We start from the raw sequence: 24,226 nt of genomic DNA on the forward strand, positions 1-24,226 counted from the left end.
TTATACTTTTTGACAGATTCAACACGTGCGGCACAACATGGGAAAGTGCCATTATTAAAACTTAAATTTATATTAATTAAAATATAAATGTTTGGAGAATTTTTGGACAACTATATTCCCACTCTTATATGTGTTTAACTATAAACTGTTCAGAAAATCATTGCAGCAAAACATTGCAGTATAACAAACAAAGCAGAAGAGGCAAGGCGTGTGCCAACTGATAACTCGGCTACAAAAGCTATAGAGTGTAATACAAATATATCCCGTTTTAGAAAATATATATGCAATGGATTTTGACGAACTTGATAAACTTAAACTACAATATTTGGCCGGTGCAAATCTTGTTGAGCATACGCCACTTTTTTCCGCTGGAGGAGAGTGAGTTATAAGGCGTTACTTAAAAATGTTTCAGCGCTAAAGTTTTCAAATTATAAATTATAGGTTTATATTTATACGTTCCAAGGATGTTGTACGAGTTTATTCCACGGCAACCGGTGAGCTAGCACGCAAACTATCAGGAGGTAATAGTAATCTAGTGTCCATGGAATTGGAATTGCGCGATAATGAGACGCTGGTTGCATGCACAACTAAAGGAGAAGTGATTCGTTGGTTTTGGCGGAGCGGTCGACTTCAACAGAAATTAGATTTAAAATTGAACACAGATCAACAAGTTTTAAGTTTTAACCTAATTAATTTATATGTCAATTCCAAAACGGCTTGCGCATTTGTTACAGTTCGCACTACTAATGAGGAGCAAGTCAAATGGGGTGTTGTGGATACAAGTAGTGGAGAACGATTAAACGTACCATGTAAATTAAATTTGATGTAAGCTTATGGAATTATTTTTATTGTTGTAATTTTTTAATGGTGATTCTTTTATTCTTTTAAGGTCCTATGAACCCCTCGTTGCAGTGGACGCAAAAAATTTCAAATATATTGCTATAGCTCAAGGTTATTATATATATTTCCTTAATTATAAATCGTGGACATGGAAGAGGTAATTGGTATTATTTTAAAAATTTATTTCTCAAAGGTTTTAAATAACATATTTTAAAATTTTTTAATTAAATAACATAAACAGAAGGCGCATATTTATTTTGTTAGACCTCTAATTTTATGATAAAAATGTTACAATAAAATTAAAGTTTGTTGTTTAATGGTTTTGAAAATTAATATATATATAATATCAGTAATAATTCATATATGGTATAACACACATGTATGTAAATTGTATCCTCTGTTTACTTTTGCAGGTTATTTAACGCCCACCGTGTCCCAATTACGGTCGTTCGGACACATCCTTTCGAAGAAGCGGTAATCACAGGTGACGAAACTGGAAAAATATTTATGTGGAGGGAATTTATGAATCTAACGACAATAAAGACTGTGAGTATTGAATCTTATTATAAACTAAAATTATATGAGTGAGATTATTTCAATAGAAAACTTTCAATGTATCTTCTTTAAAATAGAATATTAACTGGTTTGATTTATTTGTAGACCCTCTATCATTGGCACCACACCGCTGTGTCTAGTATAACGTTCACACCCAGCGGCGCAGGTTTTTACAGCAGTGGCTATGAGTCCGTGCTTGTGTATTGGAATACTAAACGACCAGATTTACACAGTTTTCTACCACGCATGGGGTCTGTTATTTGTCAACTCGCTGCTAATGATAATAATTCACAAATTGCTGTTTGTACAGCAGATAATGGTGTACATTTTGTTGGCACGGACAATGAAGTGTTAAACACTCTACAGGACTTCACATACATGGAAAATGATAAAACTGGAAATTGCAAATTTCCAGTTGGACTACGTTTAAATCCACGCACGAACACGCTTGTGCTAAATGGAAAACACGGTCATTTGCAGTTTTACTCCGTATACACAAAAACCATGTTATATAACGTAAGCACTGCAATCTATATTGTTACAAATATAAGCTTAATTAATTTATATTTGCTTACAGATGGACATTGTAATGCAAAATACACTTTCTATGGAGACTGGTAAGGTTCTCTACAACATAATTGTGACAAAGGTTGCGTTCAATATTGATTGGATGGCCACCGGTGAGGTTTTCAACGATCACGAACATTTTCCGGAGTTGCGTTTAAAATTTTGGAAACATGATGAGGCTGCGAAAAAGTGAGTGAAAAATTTTTTGGAAGTAATTTACTAATATCTTTTTATTTTAGTTACACGCTAAATACAAATGTCGAGCTACCTCATGAAGGCGGATTTAAAGCTATCGAATTCTCTAGTTCAAATCAAGTGGATAATTTGTTGTGTGCCACCGTCGGTGAGGAGAATATAATTAAGATATGGTCGCTGGAAGAATCGGATAATATTTATAACAAAGGAAAAGTTTGGTATTGTGTAGCACAAACCTCCTACCGTAACTTACCGATTGAATCCATTTCATTTTCGCAAGATGGTTCTGTACTGGCTGCTGGTTATGGCAACACACTTTGTATATATAGAGCTGAAAATTTAAAACTGAAAGCAGCATTAACACCACCTCCCGGTTATGATGGCGTTGCGCCATACATACAAGTAAGCTTGCGACACAAAGACGTCGATTCACCGCTTAAGGATGAATTCACGCCGGAAAAACAAAAATGGTGGTTGCAACTATTCAATGACTTCGTAGAAAAACATGACGAAACACTCGTTAAGGAACTGGAAAAGTTTGCCGAGAAATGTGAAAAAATAGAATTTAATCCCAAGGAAGTGTCGGCGAAAGAAATTGACGAAGAGACGCGAAAACAGCTGTACAATAAAATAATGGATATGCATGAGCTGAACTTCTTCCATAAAGTGTTGCTCTTTCAACGGCTCGGTATACGGGTGAATATACGTCCCGAAGGGCGCGAACGTTTACTCGCCTATTTGTACGATACAATATTACCAGAAGGCGAACGTAAGTGTTACCGCGATGTGGAAAACGAAGTCAATCGTATGAGTACAAGAGAACGTTACAAAGCTAAGAGTCGCTTACATGAATATCAAAAAAGGCTAAACAAATATGATGTGGAGGTGCAACAAAAACTGCTGCCACTGATGGAGGTGCTCAATTTTGGCGATAATAGTAAAGGCGCGTCTCTTACGAACGGCAATAATACACGGTATGACAATTCCGCGGCAACGAGGGAGAAAACGGAGCAATCCGAAAGTACAGAACTGGTTGAAGAAATAACTGACCTTGAACCAATAACTGCTCAAATCTCAAAGGTTCAATTTGCGGCGGGCGAATGGGCTCATTTGGTAAGGCAAATAGAAGACATACATATTCGAATTTTTTATCAAGCTAAAGATTTTTTCTGCTCTCAGGTCATAGTGTGCACAGAGAGGCGTGTTTTAATTTTTAATTTACTTACGCTACGTTTACATGCGGCGTGCAAATTGTCTGTCGAGCATTTGGCCTTCGATCCAATCAGCAACTTATGCGCTGCCTTTACAAAGTATAACGAATGTAAGTTACCGCAAACATTACTGTATAATTTCAGCACAAATTATATTCAAATTTATTGAAAATTTAAATATGTATAGTGTACATTTTCCAACCAAATGTGCCGCTATCTATATATCAACGACGCAATTTGCCCCGTTTGTACGGCGCGGCTTGGCTCCCACGGCGACATCCCAAGAACCGTTCCGTTGTTGTTGACTGGCAGGCACTGTCTACATTATACTTTTTAACAGAAGAACAGGTGAACACAGAAAGCGAAATTTTTATAATACTTGTAGATCATATATACTTACATATGTTTATATATTATAGGAAATTAATTATTTGGGTGTGCCAGATAGTGTGGACGATGACGCGCCACCTCCAATTACCTTTAGTAATCCGGCCAATCATGCGTTGCAATACAGTACCTTTGGCACTTTTGCTACACAACAACATTCTGATATGCAGACCAACTCACGACAACCGATCGGACCACTGGTTATCGGTAATTCAAGCAAAATGGCTGTGAAATCGGTGAGTGTATTTTTTGTATATACATTTTGTGTTAAATGTACATAGGTGTACTTAATTGCGATCAAGAAAAATTCTGACTTTTGATGTGGGTTTATGACAATGATCTGGGTTGTTGTGGGGATGTGACACTATCTGAATGGATTTTCGTGAAAGAGCGAAAATGTAAAAATTAAAAGCTTACGATATTATAATAATCCGCCTGTTATTCAAGAGGAATGATTGATGTAATTAGTTTTCATGTACATATTTACAATAGTTCAGTTGACTGTAGTCAGAGACATGAAAAAATTACAATTTCCAATAATTTGACTTGACTTGACAGAAATTAAAAAAAAAAAGAATTTAATAATATTAATAATTATGGCTGTTTCTGTTCCAGTTACATAAAAAGCTCCTTGCGGTGACCGTCACTAATCCTCGGAGATTCTTCTAGAAACAAAAAGACAAAAAAAATTTGTTTTATTAATAGATAATTAATATAATGAGGCCTGATTAACGGTATTTTGTTTTTTAAGTTAACAAAATGGCGGCTTTAGCAAATTTTCAGATTTTCGGGAAATCAAAAAACAAAAAAAAATCCTTCGACCAGGCACTAGATTTTCATGTTTTCAAAAAGCTATATACATTTCAGTGAAATCTATCTAGCAGTTTTCGAGCTGGTCACCAGTTTAAAAAACATAATTTGAGAAAATCGAATTTGAAGTTTTCCACGAACGTTCCAAAGCACCTGAGAACCCTTCACTAGTTATGGAATAACTTGAAAAGTATATGTCGGATTTACTTCAAATTTTCGAGAATATTTCTAATACCATGTTCCCACCAAAAATTTTAAGTGATTAGATTACATTTAATTTATTCAGTAATCTAGACTGTCTTCATTGACGTTGGAAATTTATAAAACAGCTGTTTTCGATTAGCCGATTGAAGCTGCGGCATTTTTCTCGCCACAACTCTGTTAGATCGGCTTCGGCAGCTCAAAATCCACATTACGAGTACTCTGCTTTTTTTGGTACTATTTTCTGCCATTTTCTCTTATTTACTTGATATTGCTTTAATTCTTTTACTTTTTATTTTATTTGTTTGTATAATTTTTTTCACTTTGACAGTTTGTGGTGTCTAAATCAGCTGTGATAATGTAATAAATTTCCCTGCTGACAAAAAGATGGCTCTAAATCAGAGTGCCGAGATTAAAAATTCTCATTTTTGTATGGCAAAATTTTGCTCAATCTAGTAGATTAGTAGATAATCTACTCAACAGCCCGAATCTCGTGATTAAGTGTTTGTCGAAACATGATATACCATAAGATATTATACTTTAAGATAATGCAAATCGATTTTTTTGAAAATTTTTACTACCCCGAACCGTTTAATATGTTTTGTGTATATTTTTTAATATAATATATCTCGGTTATTTCCCGATACTTTATGTCATCGAAAGCAAATAAATTCAGATTCAAAGATCAAACTCATAATATCAGAATTGTAGGCATATACTATGTAAAGACATGTGTGCAAAAGTAAACAACTACCTCTCCGCCTTTTCCTAATCTCTTTAATTCAAGAATTTTAATACTTTCTCACTAGAATTTGACGGCGACTGCTATCAGTGTTACGAAGGGGTATCGATTCGATCTTAACATTAAAGCCCATATAGTAAAAATTTCAAATTTTAACAGACCGTAAATACTCCTTATTAATGTTTAAGTTCTGCATTCGTTCAGTACATATATACATACTTACCTGTATATGTACATATGTATATACAGTAGGGTGACTAATTATTCCCAATAACATTTTTTGATTGCAAACGCCCCCGAGGTTCAAATTTTGCCCAAAAAAGGTTTCAACGTAAACATGCTCTTTATTTTTATTTTAAACCGTGCCTAAATCATATTCCCATTTCCATATGTTTCAAGGATAATATGATACGAAACTCTTTGAATCGAGAGAGTGCTGTCAAAGTTCACATTTTTTATAACATTTGACAGTGGTGCCACTAAGGAAGAAATAAGTTTTGAGATTTTTAAATTTCTTTCTTGGGTATTTTTTGATTTCCATTTAACAGAAAAATATACATAATTAAAATTAGTTTAACCACCTTGATATCCTCTATGCGGTCTAAATATATATACATGCATATTTTAACCACAAATGATTTTCAAAATTAACTCTTAAAGCTCAATTAAACAAAATATTTTAATATTTCAAAACACTTGCAAGTTTTAAATAACCTAAACATGAACATGATTTATTTTTCATATACTCAATAAACAAATATTTTTTGACAATTCATTCGAAAGTCAAAGTTTACATAACATTTGCGGGGAATTCTAACCAAAATATGTACATACGTTGACAATTGGTACTGCTAAGCAAAACAATACTCGCGACAAAATTTCCACTCTTTCTTAAAGACAAAACTATATTCACTAAAAAATCTGATCTCACAAATAACCCACTGATTTCGCAATATATTTCGTGCGGGATTATTAGTGGTAGTTCGTTGTTTTGCTTGTCATCTGTTCAGTAGCTTATGTACTTTTAGTGCTGCCAAAAAAAAACACGAGATCATGAGCTCTCTCAGAACATGGGATTTTGGGATCTTTATTATTTTATTATTATTTTTTTTTATGAGATATCTTCACGAAATTTACCATTTATTGTTGTCCAAGGCAACGGTAGCTCCGAAGAAATTGTTTGTATCGGACCACCATAGCATATAGCTCTCATACAAACTGATCGATTAAATTGCATTCATTGTATGGAAAACTTATTTATTTAACGATATATCTTCAGGAAAATTGTCATAAATTATTCTCCAAAATAGTGCTACAATATCCGATTAAATTTTTAAGATCGGACTACTATAACATATAGCTGTCATACAAACTGATCGATCAAAATCAAAATGAAGATCTTTTTATACCCATTTATGCTATAAGAAATGCATCTGTGAAGGGTATTATAGCTTCGGTTAAAGTTTTTTCTTGTTAAACTGTCACTTTTGACTCGATAACCTAAAAATGAGCGAATTTTTTTATTTATATAATATTTTACTTGCTACTCAGCACAGATAAAAAAAAAAAATAATAATATTTCACCACTTTATTGAAATATAAAATATACAAAATCTTAAGCCTAAAAAAGTACAAACAACAAATCTATATATGTATGTGTATGTTGTTGGAGAATATTATATGAAGTACATTTGGCTTAAGCTACTTGGTTCATATATATGCATTATCTTGAAGTTATTGAATTTTATTTTTATTATTGTAATATTTGCTATATATTTAGTGTATTTTATATAGCGATGAATATAAGGAAGTTAATTTTTTTTATTCAATGCCACTGCAATTGGAAGAAATCTCCAAGTGTTTTGCTTGAGTTTGAGTTCAGTTGCAGCCTAGAAAATCGGTTCCTTATCTGCATGCTAATGTGCGAGTATATACCATGTACCATATATACTTATGTAAGCACATATATGCATCTGTGAATGTGCTGTTTAAAGATATGTACATATGTATTTGAATATAAAAATGAGATTTAAGCAAAATTAAATTAACATCAAATGTTTGCCGGCATTTCCGTGTATTTGTCACTTAATCAATCACGCTTACACTATACCATATATGTATGTATGTATGTATGTATATTTGGTTGAAAATCAGTCAGTGGGTGCGAGTTTTTGTGTCATATGAGTATATAAAATTGTGCCCATTCAATATAAATCCTTGATCAATATACCATAAGTATTATATATATATTTTTACAACTGCGATTGCTAGTGTTGTTGTTGTTTTGCCATTATGATACACACATGACTCCATCGCAATGGCATACAAATCGTACCCTCCAAATATAATTTGAGTTATGCCTCATTTAAGTTATTCAGCTAACCAGTCCGCAACGAGGCCGTCATTCCTTTGAGTTGGTGGAGGCCAGGGTCTCCCGTACATTGGAACTCATTTGACATTACCGGAGCGTGGAGCCGTTGGCACATGTAAATGCCGGCAGCGGCGCATCATCAGTAAATCATGTTTAAAGTAGCGCAAACAATGCCACTGTGGTATTTTAGAAAGTTGTTGCTATAGTAAAAAATACAAACAGACATAAAGTAGAATTTAATTCAATTGAAAAGTTAATTGTGTACAAACAGTTTCTAGCGTTTTATTTTGCTACACATATTCTAAACAAATGTTGCACGTTGTTTACACACAGAAGTACTAGTATGTATCTAGGTGTGTAGGTATGTGATATGTACTCAAATACTCAAAACTATAAGCTATGCCAACAAGAACAGTGACAATCATTTTACCGGTAATTTGACTGTCACAGCTGAAAAAAATTCTCAAATGATTCTATCATTGTTTTTAATTGAATGCATAATATCTGAAGAATGTTGTCGATTGGTGCAAAATAGACGAAGCTATGAGTATTTTTATATTTGTACGTTTTACCGCAGCTTCCCAAACTTGAAAGCATTTTTCTCATTCACGTTTTCAAAGTCGGTGCGCCTAATAATTTTAAGACTTATGCACCTATAAATTTTTCCAAATTTGCGATTATCTCGCAAAAATTGCGATTTATTTTTCCAAATTGTTCCAAGAAAATTAAATAATAATATTTCGAAAAACTCTCTCAACGTTACCTGGGAAAACTATTATCTAACGAATGCACCTTGATTTAACGATTTCGGATGATACAGTTAGTTATAGGGCGCACCGCAACCCTCTTTTTTCCGAGACACATTCGAATAATCGCTGCCATTGTTGTTATATTTTAATATTTCTTCCTAAAAATTTTACATAACCTTTATTGAATCTCAAACTTTAATGTACCATTGCTTTTAATAAAGATATTTTAACTGTATCGTCACAAAAAATTCACAAAAACATGTCTGTTATTGCATGAAATAATTGATTTTTCGCAAAGAATCTCATTCTCGCTATTTTACAACTTCTCGAAACTTTTGTGAAAATGTGTGCTGTCTCTTTTTAACATATACAAAATTTGTTTTTGGGAAAACCGTAAACATTGATCACATTGACATTACTGTGGTGACAGTACTAAAGAATTCACCTATTTCATTCTTACATATGGAAAGCTATAGTAAGCCTTACAAGTCTTAGGTGTCTCTTTTTAACAATCCCAGTGACGGTCAGCTGATAAATAAATTGAGAGACACGACTGACATAACAAATGTGAGTGTATTGGTGAACCGATCATCAGTTTCTTGTAGCGTATATAGTATGTACATACGAATGTATACATATAGGCGAGTGTGTAAATAGGTAACCATTTAAAATACGTGTCTCACGTCATGTGATGTAGGCCAATTTTTTGTTGTAATACATATTTAAATATGTATTTCATATGCAACAGTTTAAAACGCTCGTACTATGCTAACCAAAAATACACCGATATTCCTGTAAGTACATACTTAGTCCTGCCACAAGTTCGGTTACAACTTCAGGCTGTTAATGTTAAAAATTAAAATACATAAAATACATTTTTTTAAAAGTTAATTTTATCTGACTCACTTTTAAAAATTAAAAAGACTATTGTTTTCTCTTAATAAATGAAAATGTAACAATTTATTATATTGTAACAATAAATCTAAGCTGTTGAAATTTTTGTTTCTGTAGCTGAGCAGTTTTAGAACTCAACACTTAAAAAACTGTCTTGCCTTTTCTGACTCGGCTAATTCCGCACGTATGCGGATTACGCCCCTTGCGTCGGTTGGGCAGGAGGAGGGTAATCGTTGGGTTATTATTTTTATACTCTCGCAACCTGTTGCTACAGAGTATAATAGTTTTGTTCACCTAACGGTTGTTTGTATCACCTAAAATTAATCGAGTTAGATATAGGGTTATATATATATAAATGATCAGGATGAAGAGACGAGTTGAAATACGGGTGACTGTCTGTCCGTCCGTCCGTCTGTCCGTCCGTCTGTGCAAGCTCTAACTTGAGTAAAAATTGAGATATCTTTATAAACCTTGGTAGACATGTTTCTTGGTACCGTGAGACGGTTGGTATTGCAGATGGGCGTAATCGGACCACTGCCACGCCCACAAAACGCCATTAATCAAAAACAAATAACTTGCCATAACTAAGCTCCGCAATAAGATACAAGACTGTTATTTGGTACACAGGATCACATTAGGGAGGGGCATCTGCAGTTAAAATTTTTTTTTAAAAAGTGGGCGTGGTCCCGCCTCTAATAGGTTTAATGTGCATATCTCCTAAACCGCTAATGCTATAATAACAAAATTCACTGGAAGCAAATGTTTTTAGCACTTCTATTGACGGTGTGAAAATAGTTGAAATCGGGTACCAACTCCGCCCACTCCCCATATAACGGTACTGTTAAAAACTACTAAAAGCGCGATAAATCAAGCACTAAACACGCCAGAGACATTAAATTTTATCTCTGAGATGGTATAAGATGACTTTATAGGAACCGCGTTCAAAATTAGACAGTGGGCGTGGCACAGCCCACTTTTAGGTGAAAACCCATATCTTGAGATCTGCTTAACCGATTTCAACCAAATTCGGTGCATAACGTTCTTTTCATGTTTCTATGTCATAGTGCGAAAATGGGCGAAATTGGACTACAACCACGCCTATTTTCCATATGACACCATTTTAAATACCACTTGATTCTTTCACTTTCCACTATGCAAATCAAGCAACAATGATTATATCGGCGTAAAACTTTGCGTGAATAATACGTTTAAAGTATGCCACCTTGTGACCAAAAATTTTCTAAATCGAACCAAAACTGTTCAAGCCCCTAAGTACTAAATATGTGGACCCCAGTGCCTATAGTTGACCTTCTACCGAAAATATCAGTCAATCCACAAAGAAATCTCAAACGAGTATACCATTTGACTTTGCGAGAGTATAAAATGTTCGGTTACATCCGAACTTAGCCCTTCCTTACTTGTTAATAATGCATATATTAAATGAGTGATGTGCAAAATTTTGTTCCAATCGGTCACTTTTTGCTTTCACAGAAGACCTCATACGATTCGGCCATTGATCAATAGCTGCATGCATAGTTTCTATTGATATTAACGACGGTACTTTAATTATTCAACAAGCCATGTTCTCGAACTCTGACCACAAATTGTAGTGCAATGGATTCAAATCTGGACTCCCAGACGCCAATCATCTGCAGCTATAAAACCAGAAATATGACTTTTAAGCCATTGTTAGCTAGTTTTAGCCTTGTGTGCTGGAGCAAAATCTTGCTGGAAGTATTGCTTAACTGCTTTAAAATGCCTTCTAAATAATCCTGCTGGTACACTTTTGCTCCATTTTTAACCCCATTTTCACAGAAGTAAAGAGGTATAACGCCTTTACAGAAGACTTCTCACCAAACCAGCACACACAGCTGAACCCTTGGAATACTATTTTTTTGTATCATTGAAAGTTTCTGCATAGATTTTGACGTTTTCCTTATAAAAAACTTCCTCAAAATTTAAAATTGTTTAATCTGTTAAAAGGATACTTTCATAGCCGCTAACCGTGTGCTACTGAAGAACCCGCTTGCATCTTTTGAGCTTAATTTGCTTCAAACGCGTTGTCAAAAGGTGACCAGTTGACCGACGGTAGGCTTTCACGTGGAGATCATCTCGAATAAGTCTTCACATTGAACTGGTTGATATATCAATTTGCCTTGACATAACTTTTCTGATTTCTAAGAAGATTTCTGCGAATGCTTTGGCGAATGGTTTTTAAAGTTGAATCGATTCGAACGACGCAAGGACGTTCATTTTTCTTTCTATTGTCAACTGAGGATTGGGAAATATATTATATTTAGTGGTACATTCTCGAAATATTAAGTTTCTTGAGAAGCTCAAAAATTTTACTTGCGCTTTTTTCACACTTATGTAAAGTCAATTTATTAGTAATGTGTGTGTTTCCTATTTCCCTATTTACTGTATTATCTCAAATAACCCTACAAAGACGTTCTCGAGAGCAGAGCAGCAGTTAATCGTGCGTTAGTGGTGAAGGTCATTCAAATGATAACAGTTTTATTTATATGAGTTTGTTTGCCTAGATACTATTTATAAAGAGTTTAAAAACATTTTTTAAATTCAAATCGCTTATGAAAAATATTACAAAAACTCTTGTTCATCGTATACAGTATATTATATTTATATAAGTATATATACATATGTATAAATGCTCAGTGTGACGAGCGGAGTCGATTTCGCTATGTCTAACTGTATATACGTGAACTAATCTCTCACTTTTTGGGATATAAATCGTTAGATTTGCACACGCTGTTTTTTTTTTTTTTAATTTAAGAACGCTAAAATCTTCGAACATATTGTTCAAATCGGACTACTATAGCATATAGCTGTCATACAAACTGACTGATCAAAATCAAGTTCTTGTAAGAAAACTTGAACCTGTATAGGTGTTATAGCTACGGTGCAATCGAAGTTAAAGTGTGTTCTTGTCTGTTTTTTTTATTGGTTTTTTTTTTCAAATACAACTCCTTACCTCATCCACTTTTGGCAACGGTCCACTTTGGGTAGTTGGCATTAGAGCGAATAAACTCAGTACAGCAATAGCAATTAAGTGAAATATTTTGGGTAGCATTTCGTTGTTCTATTTGCAGTTACGATTTATGAATTGTATATTTTTTTGATTTTTATCTTTCCGAATCGATTTTTGCTATATTTTTTAAATAAAAATCATAGACTCATATATTTTGGCACTAATAACACTTGTTCTGTGTGTTGCTGTGCTGCGCTATTTAAAAATGTGACTTATTGTCTCACTTATTTCTTTACACTTTTTCTTTGTTTTTGCAGTTTAAAGCTTGTTGCAGTTACTTTTAAATATTTTTTCGTCTATACTAATAATTTTATATTTTGTTTTGGTTTATTGCATTGGATTTCTGCGCCTCACAATAACGCTACTTTGTTGAGTTTTTATTTTCTCTTGGTTTAATTTTCTGTAGTTTATTTTTATTATTCTTAATATTTTTTTTTTTTGCTTGCCTCATACGCCGCATTGAACGCGTTAGGTCTTTTGTATGTACTGGCGAGTGCGAGTGACAATTTGAAATTATCGCACATGGTGTTGCCTGCATTCCAATTTATATGCGAGAACCGATGTTAGCATTTTTCGCACGACGACAAGAACGAAGGCGGTGATAACTGTCACCGTACCTACTACTTTTACTCCACAATCGAAAGCGATTCTTTGACGCGGCAGTGAGTACGCCTCGTATCGCGTGTTGTGGAAGTCTGCGGCGACAACTAGAGAATATTACTATGTTGCACATTCGCTGATCTGAGCACTCCACTAGCTTTGAGATGCATATCACTACTGCACAATAAATAGCCATTACATTTGCATTTATTTTTCACCCGCTTTTTTCGCTTCTTAACTGCGAAGTTCTTTTTTTACATTAATTTTTCACTTTTTATTTATTTTAATATTTGCTTTTCTTTTCGCCACTTGTTTACTTCGTTTGCATTCGAGTTCTTCAGTTTTTCCAAATATAACTTGTTTATTTGCGTATCGCTTTGGCAGTGGGAGCAATAGCAGCAACTGCCGCAATGTTGTCCTGACACCACAACTGGAAAACGCTAAATGGATAAACAAGAAAAACGTTAACTTCGGTTGCACCGAAGCTATAATACCCTTCACAAATACAAAAGATTCCTTACATGTACTTGATTTCGATCGTTCAGTTTCTATGGCAGCTATATGCTATAGTGGTCCGATTTCGCCGGCTCCGACAAATGAGTAGCTTCTTGGTGAGAAAAGAACTCCGACTTTTCCAACCATAGTGGCAAACTTAATATACCCTGTTCAGGGTATACAAATTTTATCCAAGTATCAAAGATTTTTGACTTTTCAAAATCAAACTTTAAGAGAGGAGTAAGGTTTTCAAATTTATTTTCGAAATTGTTTTTTGTCTTAAACGAATGCATAATATCTCAAGAATATTGCGGTTTACATCAGATTTCAAAACACGCCTTAAGCCCCTCATGACGTCAAACTACTACACCGATAGTTTTGAAATTTTAAATGCTATTTCTGTACATAATTTACGAGGTTGCGCTGGAGAGTTATTTTTAAACTTGTTGATAATTTTTTAAATTTTATAATAACAAATTAGTCGAAGTTTTCCAAAAAAATTAAAATTTTAAAGAGTCCTCGTCGTTACCTGGGAAAAACTATTATATAATATAACGAATAAGTCTTGATATGTCGATTTCGGATGATACAGCACGAAGTTATAAGGCGCACCGCAACACTTTTTCCTTGTTCCGAGTGTTCGAATAATTGCTGCCATTGCCGTATTTTTTAATATTGCTTCATACAAATTTTGCATAACATTTATTGAATGTCATACTTTAAAGTACAGTTGGTTTTATCAAAGAGATTTTAACTGTGTCGTCACAAAAAATTCACAAAAACATACCTGTTTTTGCATAAATTAACTCCCTCCCTTAAGCCAATTTAAAATTGATATCTTCGGCTTCAAGGCGTTTTAAATATACTTTCGTTTTCATCTTGTCTACCTGTTTTGATATACCATAAATGTTTTTCCATAGCGTTATTCCTTTAGTGTATCGTTCATATCACAGGAGGACAGGGTGATCATTACATTAATTAAGGTTTATAATTTTTTAACTAATGGCTGTTGATCCAGTTCCAACTGAAGCTCCTTGTGACTAACTCTAATCCATGGAAATACATCTAAAATCAATCAAACAAAAAAATTATTTCATATTAATTATTAAAATGGCGGCCTCGGGAAATTTTTTTCCAGGTTTACAGAAAAACTCAACAATTAATTATTTCTAAAAAACCGGGATTAAAAAAACAGGTAAAATACAACACAATCAGGCACTAGTTTTTCATGTTTTAAAAAGCACTGTACAAATCTATCGAGCGGTTTCCGAGCTATAGTCACGTGCTCAAAAAATATAATTTTGACTAGAATGCTTTTAAAGTTTTACACGAACGTTTCAGAGCGCCCGAGAATTCTTTGCTAATTATCTAATAATGCTTCAATTAGTGAACGCCGCAAAACCGTATACCGTATCAGCTGATTGAGCTTTTACATTACGAAATTTTAAAACTGAAAAACTAGATGTGTGTAAAACCATGAATGGATGGAACAAAAGAGAACAACTGATTTCTACGTTGTCACTAGGGACATAACTTTTGACAAATTTAGTTTGATACGGACGGTAAGTACGGAAGGGCGGCATGTCAGTCACTAATTTCAGCATAACTCGAAAAGTATTTGTCTGATTTACTTCAAATTTTCACAGACTATTTCTAAGGTAATATACTTTAAAGGAAAAAGAGAAAAAAGAACAATAATTTTTTGAGAATTTTTACTGTATTTAATTATTGTGTAGGAGTATTAGTAGTTAGATAGAAAGACTTTGAGCCCTTAAATTTACTCGGCAACAGCGAAATAGTTGTCTGGCACCTAAAAATAGAACTAATTGCTTGCATGTATAAAGCTTATAAGAAAATGCGTTATTCTTTTTCACGCGCTTTGTCCACCGTACAACCAAATTTCGAGTCGCATTTGCGATTACTACCGGGTTTCTGGTCAGTTTATTCATATTTTTGGCGCCACGAGTAGTTTGTCATCATTTTTTCGTTTAACTAATGGCCGCGTGTATTTGCCAACAAAAGCAAAAACAATTCTCTTTCCAGTGATATAACGTCTGTAGTGGTGTATAAATATTTCGGATCTGCTATGTTGTGCCGGCTTTATGCATTCGACTAATGTACATGGATACCAACAAACATATGCACTTGGTATATATCTCTTTCTTATAATTGGCTTTATTTTTCCATTTTTTATGCGCTTTTGCTGGTCATTGTAAATGTAATTCCAGCTAACTATTTAAATGCTTCAGTCCCTGACTTGCTTGAGCTTGTTCTTAATTATTTATATAGCAGGTCAAACGCATTTTATGATTGTCCGTTTTGTTTTTGTGCTTTTATCATCAATAAAAGTATGAGCATTACTCATATTTTTGATGTGTCGTGAAGAGGCTTCTCCTCTGCTCTGAAGAGTGCTTTCAACTTTGGCCAGCTGCAGCTGATTGGGGAAATAGATAATTTGATAGCCGGTTTATACTAAGTCCATTTGGAAAATTAAGTCGTTTATTCGTGGGGTTGCCCAGTATATAGCAAATAAGTGCCAACATAGCATACTTACCGTTATACTTCAATATGTACATATGTATATATCAATGTTTTTGCATTGCATTTTTAGTAAATTTCCATAAGCGTAATCTTGCTCATATCTCAAAGAAATGTGTGAGCTTCTTTGTTCCGCGCTCAAGTTTCTGTGCAATTTTTTGTGCTCGCCTGTTAGCAGCTTCCGTGTATCCCAACATGTTTAGTCCAGTTTTAACCAGCAACCAACTGAAAGTTTCCTTAAAGTTTGTTTGCAATCCATACCAGCTGTACGATTTTTTCCTTAGTCTTTATCGCTTCAAAGCAATTTCGCTATCGCTTACATTATTATACATACTTAAACATGGTATATTAAATTCGCCACGAAGTTCGTAACATCCAGAAAGAAACGTGGAAGGCCATATTATATATATATAGCATATAGGTATATATACAAGGTGCGCTCCAAAGTAAACAGTAAAAAAGTAAACTCTAGCGGCGCCATCTGTGGCTAGTGCGTTAGAATCTGCTATCCTTTATTAACTTCCAGTAAAAATTTCATGACATTTCATCTATTGGAAGTGAAGTTATTGCGTTTTAATTGTCAGTATGTCTTTGTCATCGGTGCGAAAATGAGCTTCGATCAAAGAGCCAACATTAAATTTTGTTTTAAAATTGGTAAAACTTTTACCGAAACGTTTCAATTGATGAAACAAGTTTATGGCGATGATTGCCTATCCCGTAGCAGAGTGCACGAGTGGTTTCAACGTTTTCAAAGTGGTCGTGAGGACATAAATGAGAAATGAGCCGAAACCCAAAAAATCGCCCCTGGAGAATTTTTATAATTCCAAGGGCATTGCCCACAAATAATTTGTTAATGCGGTATTCTACCTTGGAGTTTTGAAGCGTTTGGTACGCCGTATTCGACGTGTTCGGCCCGAATATCGCGAAGATGGAAGTTGGCGTTTGTTGCACGATAATGCGCCGTCTCATCGATCGACGCTTGTGACCGATTATTTGACCAAAAATCACATTTTAACAATCAACCACTCCCCGTATTCACCTGATATGGCACCGTGCGACTTCTACCTTTTCAGAAAAATGCATTTTCCGATGAAAAGGAAGCGTTATGCAGACGTGGAGGCCATTCAAAAGGCTTGCACCGGCATACTGGCGGCCATACCGGGCAACGAGCTAAAACACTCGTCACACAGAAGGAGACTATTTTGAATAAAATAAATTGATTTTGCCGATAAAACCATTTGTTCTGTCTTTTTTTTGGTACGCACCTTGTATATACTTGTATATAAGTAAATGATCAGCATGCCTATCTCAGTCGATTCACCTATGTCCGTCCATCTGTATATACATGAAATAAATAGTCCCTCAGCTTTTCAGATATCAATCTGAAATTTTGCCAACGTTCTTTGCTCCTCAAAAAGCTGCTCATTTGTGGAACCACCGATATCGGACCACTATTGCACATAGCTGCCATACAAACTTATCGGAGAAAATCTTGACCTTGTAATCTTGAACTTCTTTATTTAACACGTTATCTTCAAGAAATTTGGCATGGATAATTGCACAAGGCAACGGCATAATCTCCGAAGAAATTATTCAGATCGGACTTCTGTAGCAAATACATAGCTGTCATAGAATCAAGTTCTTGTGTGGAAATGTTTTTATTTATGAAGGGTATTCTAGCTTTGGTGCAGCCGTAGTAAACGTTTTCTTTTGTTTATACATTGTTGTTAATAAAAATGCTTTGCTTGCTTGCACTGATGACCTCTTAATAGCTTTGGTTCTTTCAACTCTCTATGCATAGAAGTACACTTACATATTGTATATAAGAATATATTCTTATTGCTTAATTTTGATTACAATTAAAAAAACAAATTTATATTTACCAAAAACAAAATATAAAATACTTTGAAAACAAATTTATTCATAGTTAGGCAATAAAACGTGTGGTTTTCGGTAGGCTTATCGGACACTATCATGTCTTGAACTTTAACCGTTACTCATCTGCTCCTTGCTAATTATTAAATATACTTCAGTACATGTCTACTTATAATGGATCCGCAATTCTGCTAGACAGCTGCAAAGCAATTTAATTTGCTGCTTAATGTATTTTTAGAATTATCTTCCGTTAAATACGAAATTTAAATAAAGGGTGTTTTTATTAGACATTATTTTGGGCCCATTTACCGACCGCGCAAACCAATTGTCCAATTGTTACGCGCGAAGGCAGATAGACTCATTCGGGTTTTCTTCGATACTCTGCAGCACAGCAGCGACAGCTTCTTCGGTGCGCACTATGTATGACGTCTCTAAGGATGCGCATTATCCACTAAATAAACGTCGTGCGATACCGATCCTTGGTTGCTCGAACTACCGGCTCTGCAGACCGATTATAGCGATCCAATATTAGACGCAGCGCGCGATGCCTTGTGTTACCCGAACTATTATTTTGAGAATACTTGTACATTTGCATGATTTGCAAACCTTGTTCCGGAGTAAGTCTGTTCATTATGAAATGGCAAACCAAACTGAGTGTAAATCAATTAACAGCTATCAAAAAGACCAACTCCGACAAAGTATTGCCTTATTAAAAACCACACGTCTAAGCAAACACCCGTTATAATGGACACATGCGGTGATTGTCTGAAGATTTTGAAAATTCGTGTTTTTAATATGCTACAATTAAACAAACCAGCTCTCAACTAAAATAATGTTTCTATAGTTCTTGCCGAAAAATATTTTTGTTTGTTTTTTGGTTTTAAAAATCTCCTGATAATGTAATGGCATTGAAAATTTTGGAAAAATGGAAGTGACTCGGTATTCTAATAGATTTATGGTACACATCCGTAATATACTAAAAAGCCGACAAGCCTATCAAGCTGGGTGAAAATCTTCATATTTCATACTACAATGTAAAAATTTGGCAATCGGTTGGTTGGTTAATACAAATAATATTCTAAAACTCTAAATAATTACGCCAGAAACGTCAAATTTACAAATTCATGTATTTCATTCATTTTTTCAAGTCGCTGACTACGCCCAACCCCATAATTGAAGTTTTGTATATCTTATACAGTTTATACGACGTAGAAGTCTTTACAATGCCCTTAATACTTACTCTGCAAAAAATGCGACAATATATGTTCGGAATAAATCCGCGATTCATCGTAAAGTAACATCTGACTAATTCCAATTTTGTAATTTTTATATGGAACGAAATGTGCTCTTTTACTTGAGCATGTTCTAAGAAGAGACTAAACTTAAAAAAGAAGACTAATTATACCCAAAGATATTCGTTTTTAATTAATTAGTACCTGATTTTATCCCTAAGGTATATGTTGGAGACGTTTTTCTTTACAAAATGTACCCCTTTGAGAGTAATCTGGAAGTACTTTCTTTGAAGATTACTCGCACAATTTTTTGCAGGGTTAGTTATAAAAAAAATAAAATTAAACAAATATGTAAATATTTTATTTATCTCAAAATATACATACATATGTATACGCCAAATTATTTATATGCCACAAAGTGCTTCTGAGCTACTGCATGTGTACATAATGGTAGCAGGTCGGTTCAGATAAAGTGCGATCATACGCAAATATTTACTAGACGTAGTAAAACGTATTTTTCCTACAAATTAAAATAAAATCGTTCCGAAGTACAGTGATTAGCGGAAAATTAGCAATTATTATAGTTATTATATAATGACACGCCTCAAATGAACTTAAAGTAGGTGGGGCGTAGTGATTGTGTACCAGTTTCGTATCGGTATACGAGTATTGTATTTAATCTCAGTAGAGTTCTTTAACATTTGCTTTCTTTTAAAAACTTGTACTTCGTCTTACAAGGAATAGCTTTTCCGCATTGTTGGACTTATTAAAAGTATATTTTTCTCCCACTTGACGGATCTGCCGACAGAACTGGCAGAAGCTGTTACCTCGTCGGCGAATGGTTTCACTGATTTCTTTGATGCAAAATCCTAGTTTTTACATATCTCTAAATTGATTCTTCTTTCTAAGTCACGCTGATTATGGTTTCCTTCATTTCCAAACTTAATTTGGCAATGATTAGGTCCCGAGACGTAGCAACATGAAGCAAAATTTCCTATTATTGTTGAAGGATATCGATTACCACATAAGGCTCCTATGGAGCTACGGCTCCCCAACAAAATAATAGAAAGAGTTTTGAAACACAATTAGTTTCCAACCGTCCACTAAAACAGACAAGTTAGATGTTCTCACAACATAATTGTAAATTAAATGATTTCCAATAGTTTTTTACACTTCTCGATCGCCCCCTCCTAAATAATGCATGTGTACCTTTGAACATTAATTTTCTATTGCTTATTTATTGGTGTCATCACGGTTGATATTAGTTGCTCCCAGGTGCGCCCCCAAATTAAATTGCAATTGATAGCGAAATTGTTTACTTTTAATCGTTAATTGGTTTTGTATTTTATTTATTATTTTTCGTATGCATTTTGCTCTATTCACTGTCGCTAAGCTAAAAAAGTCTATTGGCAGCTTAACAAAAATTGCCTTATTGACTTCTAGAATTGCGTTTTAATATTAAATAATCTGTTCGCAATAAAAACATCCTTCGATCGATTCACGTATACTATATTAGTCGTAGTCTTCGCTGTTGAAATCGTACTAAGTACAAAAGCATTTAAAAATATTTATGAATATTTAATGCATTTATAAATATTAATAAAATAACAATTAAATTTTTTTTTTTTTAATTTTTTCAACTTATGTTTCTATTTAATGTAAAAAAAAGTCTTACCAAATATGAGTCTTACTGCTCATTTCTAAGGCGTCGCTATTAATATTTTAGTTTCTCATATAATTATTATTATTTTATAGAATTATATTTACACGTAACTAAAGCAATTATTTACAAAAATTTTGAACTTCTATAGAAAAAAGTTAAGTGATTATGAAATGATCTAAAACTTCTGTGTTAACACCTTTTTCATCATAACCACAAAACTTATGTGGAAAATTAAAATAACCAAGATTTGGTTTTATTTATTACAAAAAAATTGTTTCTTTCTCTTAATTTGGGGTAAACTAATATTTTTATGATAAAGAGCGGCTCTCATAGGCATTTCAGGTGCACTGCGGACTACACCAGAACTTAGGCTCAAGTGCACTGTAAAGTTCAGGAAAGCTGAGCATATGAAGGGGTCCAAACAAGGACACGCTGAAAGTTGTTTCTTCTGCATTCCGGAAATATTGGGATCAGTGCGTCGCAGAGTCCACTCGTGGTGGCTTCTTCTCTCCTCATATATCGACGAGGGATATGTGGATGGGGAGAAGTGAGCTTTTTCACGGATAGGATAAAGCTAGTAGGCAAGCTTGGAGGCGAAGTTTTCTGTAAGGAGCTCTCCGTCAACCTTAGCTATAGGCTACCGGACCTGTAGGGCTTTTCAGGCAGAAGTTGCTGCTATTAAATGGCGGTACACATATTGCTATGTACGAAGTGCAGCCTCTTTCTGGGATGTAAGCATTCACTCCGACAGGAGAGCGGCAATACTAGCGCTGAAGTAGAATTAGCGTCAAGCTACTTCATTATCAGACTTGTTTGGGTGCCACTTCAAAGCCGACAAGCTAGCGAACGGGGGCACCCTTGCCCCGGTCACATTGAAATGGGACCGAGTTGGATTTCAATTGGCATCTTGGGTTTTAGCACTGGACCTATGGACCTCGCGTGCGCTTAACAGGCATTGGTCGACGATCAGCTCCTGTACGACTGCGAGATGCTTCTGGCCTAGAGTAGAATGTAAGAGATATACTGAACTGCTTACCCTTAGTAAAGTTGATCTTGCCGTAATAGAAGGGGTTCCAATAGGCATTCATGCGGTAAGATTAGAAGTCTTGACGGACGCAAGCTGTCAAAGCTGTATGGAGGAGGGTGTGGTGGAAACATCCAGGCACTTTCTCCTCCATTGTCCAGCCTTTGCAAGACTGAGGTTGAAACATCTTGGCTGTCTTACCTTCGGCGAACCAGGAAACATAGCCGAAATTGATATTGGCCGTCTCAACAAATTTGTGATAGGCTCAAAATACTTTGTCGATTTGTAAGAGTCTTATGATCCATTATATAGGATCAACCTTTTAACCTAACATTTTTATGTCCCAAACATTCTGTAATTTTTTTGATTTAAATTATTTTTTTTCCCACCTTATTTTGACTTAATACCGGAAAAAGCCCAAATATTCAATCAAAATGCTTAATTTTCTGGTTACTTTTTAATTTGATGCAAGCAACTGTAATTTCATACATACGGTACATATGTATATCTAATGAGTTCGTCATAAATTTGTAAACAAGTTCTCATACTATGCCATTCTGTTTGGCTTCAAAATGAATCTTTGCGTATAAATTTATGATTTTATTTATTATTATTATTACAGTAATTTCTGGTATATGTGATATTTCATATTTGCATTAATATCTCCTAAACTATTAAAAATACTAAATCCTTATGGAACTGTCTTTTTTCAAGCTTATTGACATGTCCACACACACAATGCCGCCACTAAGTCTGCTCGCCGCCGATTTTGTAAAATCTCTCTTAAAAACAGCCGATACGCAACAGAAAGATGAGGCTGCAAATGAAGGAGTGCAGGCGGAGAAAACAGACAAACCATTGTATAATAGAAGAAAAATGCTGAATGGTGGTGCGACTGGTTTTATGAATGGACATGACAGTCACTCGGCAGATGATGAAAGTGCCGAAGAAGAGTTGAATACCGAGGCAAAAGGGAAAGTGAATTCGACGAAGCGCACCACAACCAATGACGAAGATGTCGAAATGGTTGATGAGGCAACTGCTTTGGAAAAACGGAAGAGTTTTATTGTAAAAAGCGAAGCAATCAATGCAAATGCGGCGAAAAGCTCTTTAGCACAGCAGAGACACGACAACGAAGCACAGTTAAAGCGTATTGCCGGGTATAGCGTAGAGTTAGAATTTTGAAACAAAAACTAGTTAAAAGAGCTAGTAAGTGAAATATTAGAATCAGATTAAAACTGATATTAATAATAATATACAATAATACAATTTGCACTTTTAATTTTTTCTAAACGCTTAGTTTCTACTAAGCTAAATTTATTTAAAACCGTTTCAATATGTACCATTTTATATATAACTGTGAACATTCAAACTTCAAATGTATCAATTTGCCTCATTTACTTCGCAACTGGGCAATACTTAATGTTTATGACTGCAATGAAATATTTTTAAAATATAAATTAAATCCGTTGTAATATAATATATATACTGATTTTGTTTGTTGCCAACGAATCCTAAATAAAAAATTGGTTTTTATAAGTATGCTATTTTGGATGCTATAAGTACACTTCTCAGTCAGGTGAGGTTAGGTAAATAGGCTGATTTTTCGTGAGGCCACGAATAATCCTACTTGACGCTTGTCGCTAGTGGTGCCCAGAACTCTTTGGTTTTCTCAGTCGCCAATTTAAATTAATTTTCCTCTTCGATTAATGAATCCGGCATGAGCGAGAACGTTGTAGATCTCAGCGCGTGGTATTTTCTCCGCTTGCCGATCATATACCTGTAAGTAAAAGTATTTAGTATAATTTAATTTCGGTATTGGTAATCAATTTTATCTAATTTAATTACCGGCTCCTCGCCTGGTCCGAACCAACTTGATTTGGCTAGTGCCTCGCGCACTCGAGGCGTCTTATAGAAGGGATTTCTCAGCGCGTTAGGCAAGGTTTGTTCATATGCATCATTTTCGATAACTGCGATGTGTGCATACCGTTGTGGACGTGCCCATACAAGGCTGACGACAAAGCATAGAGTTACAAACCAGACCTGGATATTGTGTGGTATAAACCTATTAAATAAAAAAAATACTATTAATAAAATAAGTAAAATACTATAGATACAAACGAATATTTTGTTAATGGTTACTTATTATTGAAGGAAGTGCTTATGCCAGATAATTCAGGATAGGAATTTGAATTTTTTTTTAATTCTTAAAGTTGCTCTTTACTGAATAC

At 34.5% G+C, this 24,226-nt stretch overlaps 2 protein-coding genes, 1 long non-coding RNA gene and 1 other non-coding gene across 6 annotated transcripts in view; 1 reads left to right on the forward strand and 3 right to left on the reverse strand.

Moving 5' to 3' along the window:
- l(2)05287 (WD repeat-containing protein l(2)05287) lies at positions 1-23,537 on the forward strand. 2 transcript variants are annotated; one of them, XM_036366680.2, is made up of 12 exons: positions 1-201; positions 273-378; positions 442-825; positions 890-997; positions 1,254-1,386; positions 1,501-1,911; positions 1,973-2,151; positions 2,202-3,270; positions 3,337-3,478; positions 3,556-3,716; positions 3,788-3,991; positions 22,710-23,537. In XM_036366680.2, exons 1-12 carry the CDS (start codon positions 129-131, stop codon positions 23,178-23,180), a joined length of 3,441 nt encoding a protein of 1,146 aa, XP_036222573.2. In that variant the 5' UTR covers positions 1-128; the 3' UTR covers positions 23,181-23,537. The 2 variants fall into 2 exon arrangements, with proteins under 2 accessions (XP_036222573.2, XP_014093620.3); XM_014238145.3 differs by having other exon boundaries at positions 1-378.
- LOC138855922 (uncharacterized) lies at positions 3,375-5,931 on the reverse strand. Its single transcript, XR_011395058.1, has 2 exons — positions 5,732-5,931; positions 3,375-4,420 (listed from the first exon to the last, which is right to left on the reverse strand). It is a non-coding gene; the product is annotated as an uncharacterized lncRNA (long non-coding RNA).
- Positions 7,082-13,709, reverse strand: LOC106619857 (uncharacterized). Its single transcript, XR_011395057.1, has 2 exons — positions 12,512-13,709; positions 7,082-8,079 (listed from the first exon to the last, which is right to left on the reverse strand). It is a non-coding gene; the product is annotated as an uncharacterized protein (transcript).
- Positions 23,272-24,226, reverse strand: part of LOC106619855 (uncharacterized) — a 10,148-nt gene continuing 9,193 nt past the window's right edge. Inside the window, exons 2-4 of one of the 2 annotated variants that reach the window (XR_011395056.1) lie at positions 23,844-24,060; positions 23,562-23,775; positions 23,272-23,509 (exon numbers count right to left, since the gene is read on the reverse strand). Coding sequence is in view for 1 of the 2 variants with exons in the window: in XM_014238143.3 (XP_014093618.1) it covers positions 23,680-23,775; positions 23,844-24,060 (313 nt within the window). In the remaining variant the exon portion in view is untranslated. Of the gene's footprint in view, positions 23,776-23,843; positions 24,061-24,226 lie in introns of both variants that reach the window. The other variant, XM_014238143.3, reaches the window with a different exon arrangement.

Source organism: Bactrocera oleae, chromosome 3 (assembly GCF_042242935.1).
Source record: "Bactrocera oleae isolate idBacOlea1 chromosome 3, idBacOlea1, whole genome shotgun sequence".
NCBI lineage: Eukaryota > Metazoa > Arthropoda > Insecta > Diptera > Tephritidae > Bactrocera > Bactrocera oleae.